This window comes from Simochromis diagramma, unplaced genomic scaffold (assembly GCF_900408965.1).
Source record: "Simochromis diagramma unplaced genomic scaffold, fSimDia1.1 OVJJ01000443.1, whole genome shotgun sequence".
In the NCBI taxonomy this organism is placed as follows: domain Eukaryota; kingdom Metazoa; phylum Chordata; class Actinopteri; order Cichliformes; family Cichlidae; genus Simochromis; species Simochromis diagramma.
The window spans coordinates 12,093-16,589 of NW_024387268.1; the positions used below are offsets into that span (position 1 = coordinate 12,093).

The 4,497-nt window shown below is 40.1% G+C and overlaps 1 gene segment (V, D, J or C); it reads left to right on the plus strand.

The window, feature by feature from the left end:
* The first annotated feature begins 2,697 nt into the window (after window positions 1–2,697).
* On the plus strand, window positions 2,698–3,294 carry LOC120715450. The segment is given in 2 exon segments: window positions 2,698–2,827; window positions 2,915–3,294. Coding segments are annotated over 2 exon segments (429 nt in total).
* Window positions 3,295–4,497: the final 1,203 nt, after the last annotated feature.

Genomic DNA, 4,497 nt, shown 5'->3' on the forward strand with positions numbered 1-4,497 from the left:
GAACCGTATGATTATAACTATGAGCGTGGTGAAAGTTGGGCAGCAAGCTAACGTATTTTGTCCCTCTGTGTGCTCGTAAGGGTCTGACCCTTTCACTGGTTTGATTTTTTTCCCTCGTATCTTTTCTTTGCCTTTTCGTCGAGTCTGTCTTTGTACGGACCGGCATTGTTCTCCTTCGTTTTGTACATAACTTTTTTGGGGGGCAAAGAAAAAGCAAGAAGGTATTGGAACCGGAGAATGAACATTTTGCGGTGCTGCAAATGCTTGCATTTGATGCGATACTTGGATTGTTTTGCCATTAGTTCCCGGCATGCAATGCGCAAAAGTCACGTGGTCTGTCAATCTCTATTCAGATCTGGCCTTTGGAATTATTTTGGTTTTCATGTGACGTATGACCCTGAAGGTAAGCGCGTCATGGACAAAAGTAAAACAGTATGTTGGATGTGCCACGCAATGCTCAATTACATGGGTGGGAACTAGTGTGTTAGCGCAGTTAGCTCGTTAATGTGTTGACGCCGTCCAGCCCCACACACAGGACGATCCGCGGTAGCTCGTTAACGGAGATTTGCCGTGTTGTTGCGTTAACGTCATTTCAGATTAACGCTGACAGCACTAGTGGGAACAAAACGAATATGACTGCACATTTACTCCGACAGCATCCTAGTGCAAAGACAAGTGGAAGCAGACAAAAACAACAAGCATGCTACAAACTTTACCCGAGTCATTTAGACAGCCGTTAGCACAGGATTCTCCTTATGGGGACCTGATATGTTTAATATGCTGCTGAGAATAGAGCCCAGAAGAAGCGTATAGTATAGCTTTTATTTTGGAAAGAGACATTTCTCTGTAATAAACTCTCTTTTCCAAAGATGAGGGATTTCTCCATCAGTGTCATGGTCCTGGGCCATGTGGTCCCAGTATTCTTAGTTTCTTGTATTTTTGTATTTCGTTCCTTATTTAGGCCATGTTTCCTGAGTTGTCCTGGTGTGTTGTTCCCAAGTGTTTTCCCTTCGTGACTCTTACCCCCTGTGTGCCCCTCTGTGTATTTATGAGCCCTCGTCTCTCTTTGTGTTTATTCCATGTTTCCCCTGCCCGTTATGTCTATGTTCTTCCTGTGCTCTCTCTCTCCCCTCCTGTCTGAACCCCCGTGTACTTCCTGTTTTACTTTGTGACTCCCGCGCCTGTATACGTCATGTTATGTTCATCCCGCCCTGTCTCGTTATGATTATCAGTGTCACCTGTGTTCCCCATGTGCTCCCACTTCCCTCATTACCCTCCTGTGTGTATTTAGTCCGCGTGCTTTCAGTCATTCCTTGTCAGGTCGTCTGCTCATCCATACCCTCACTTCAGCATTCTATGTCAGTTCACCACGTTTAAGGTTTTTTCATGTTTAGCTTTAGTTCACCCAGTTTAGGTTATGATTTAGTTTTCACCTGTGTCCTTCTGTTTGTACACCTTTTTTGCTGGCCTCAATAAACGGCTTGTTTTCTGTTAAATCTACGCCACGTTCAGTTTTTGGAGTTGCGTTTGGGTCCTTTTGCCAACACCTACAGTCTGCTCTCGCCATACTGTGACAATCAGATAGATTTTTTAAATTACTTTGTTGTTTCAGCAACATTAAATTTAAAAACTGTACTTTTGAGTTAAAATATATATTTATAATTTTAATAAATGATAAATTAAAAAGGCATGAACATCTTTTACATCGAAAAAATATCAAACCGTGACACCAAAGTATCGAACCGAACCGTGAATTGTATGTATCGTTGCACCCCTAATATATACATACATATATATACATATGCATACATATACATATGTATATATATGTATATATAAAGAGTAGCACCGCCTACTCTTATTATACTTATTATACTATGAAAAAAGAATGTATTCAAAAGTTTTTAATTAAATTGATAAGCTACTCAGAAACACCACTGTGTTTGAGCAGGAACAGGAAGTGATACTCTGATACTCTACCGTATGAGAGCGAACACCAAGAGTAATAATAATAACAATAATTGTTATTATTATTATATTTTTATCATGTCGATGTTTTCTTGTATTTGAATATCAACAAGTAAATAAGCAAATAAAAGAGAGAGTGTGAACATTGTGTGATTCCTCAGTGTGAAACTTTATGATGTGAATATTGTGACTCTGAGGGAGCTTACATGGTTCTTATCTAATGGATGACTTCATCTACTGAAAATGGAAAGTATCAAGTCAGAATGTTTTTATAACTTATCATCATTTATGAAGAAAATTAAAGGAGGATTCATCAGATGTGAGCAATTAACGTCCATCAGGTTAATCAGTAGTTTAAAGCCTCACTTTAGCCTCTACAAGATATTTATGCAGAAGTTCAACCAAACAGAAGACATCAGGTCCTGAGGTCACAGACTCAGACTATCACATTATCAGAGAGAAGCTCGAGTGTCTGTGACCTCTGCAGACCTGAACCTATGAAGAAAGACCTACTCTAAAAATATCAAAAGAAACCAGCTTCAAAATCAACAACCAACCTCCTCTACATGGACCACTGACTTCATGATATTTTCTTTAGTTTGTAATATTTTGCCCTGTAAAACAATTAAAGACCACCTTAAATCATTTTGGTTATAAAGTGTGTGAAGCACAGGAGGAGGAGTGACTGAGAGCAGAGAGGAGGAGCAGAGATTCAGGGAGGAGCTGAGCTGTTACTGAACTATAGAAGAGAGAAAAACCTCCACATTCAACAGAGTTCAACACAAAACAAACTTTATGTTCCTCAACATGCTGTCATTACATCACTGTGTGTTTCCTCTGATTCTTCTCACTCTCACAGGTCTGCTCACCTACACAGGAAACTATGTTCAATTCAAATGATTCATTAACGTCAATTATTGATTGAAAACGTTCTCTCTTCCTTCAGGTGTCACATGTGATCAGCTCACTCCAGTCAAAGATGAAGAGTCCAGTGTAGAAGGCAGCACAGTTACTCTGACCTACAAATACACCACAGGTGCTACTTATTTCTTCTGGTATCGACAACATCCAGGAAAACCTCCAGAGTTTCTGATCTCACACTCACCTTCAGGAACAGTAGGAACAGAAAAAATTCCTGGACTGAAGATTCAAGTGGAGGGAGAAGAAATCAAGATGAGCATCTCCTCTGCTGCAGTGTCTGACTCTGCTGTGTACTACTGTGCTCTGCAGCCCACAGTGACAGGAAACAGCAAAACTCTGTACAAAAACCTTTGGAGCAAAGACAACAGAATACTCCACAACATCCACTAGAGGGAGCCACACACTGTTAAACCTCTGATTCTTCTCACTCTCACAGGTCTGCTCACCTACACAGGAAACTATGTTCAATTCAAATGATTCATTAACGTCAATTATTGATTGAAAAACGTTCTCTGCTTTATTTTGGTTTGGGTCATTTGAAACTAGCCTGGATGTGACAGAAGCTGATGTTCTGCACACAGTTTGGTAAATGTATTGTTTCTTTGAGCATCAGATCATTCTCAGCTACGCCAACGTGAACTGGAACGTTTTTACTCCTCATCAATGATCCTGTAAACATGACAAAGGTGAATTATGTGACACAGAGCGGCATCTGAACACGGGAGCTGTGAGTGCTGAACAACGGCCTCCATGTGCTCAGTCTTATAGTGAACTACATTATACTGTTGGCAAAGTGTTACATTACTGTTATTAAATATTAAGTTTAAAATAAGATTTTGTTGGATTTGATTGTCATTTTTATGGAAGAAGTTTCTGTGATTTTATGTTGAACAACAGGGGGCGCTGTTACACAAAACTATTTGATTGGCTGAGCTATTATACTGTCCCCGCCCACTGAAGTTGAGCTCATCCAATGACATTATTTGTTGGTCATTGTGCTGCAGTGAAAGAACACTGTTCATGTGCTGTCTGTCTGGCTTTAATAACTCCAAAGACATGTTGCTGCACCTCTTTTTGCTTCTATCTCACATTATAGGTGAGTTTAAGAACAGGGATTAAAGTTTAGTTGAAGCTGCTGCATTAAGCAGATATACAGACTGCATTTCACTACTTTTCTTCTTTCTTTTTCCAGGACTAACAGCTGGAGACTCAATCACTCCTCAACAACCTGAAGTCACTAAAACAGAAGGAGAATCTGTCACACTCACATGTGACTATGAGACAAGTGCAAGTGATGCTTGGCTTTATTGGTACAGACATCATTCTGACCTTCAGGCTCCTCAGTTTATACTCTGGAAAAAAGGAAAAGGATCTGCAGCTCAATATATCCCTAATAGAAGATATGACTCAGAAACAACACCTACATCAACTACTCTGCACATAGCAGCCCTAACCCTGGCAGACACAGCTCTCTACTACTGTGCTCTACAAACACAGTGATACAAAGTGTAGAAGAGGCTGTACAAAAACCTGAACACAGATATCTGACTACTCTTCAAAGAGGAGGGAAGTGGTATTCAAAGCACAGCTTCATATCAGATGGATTCT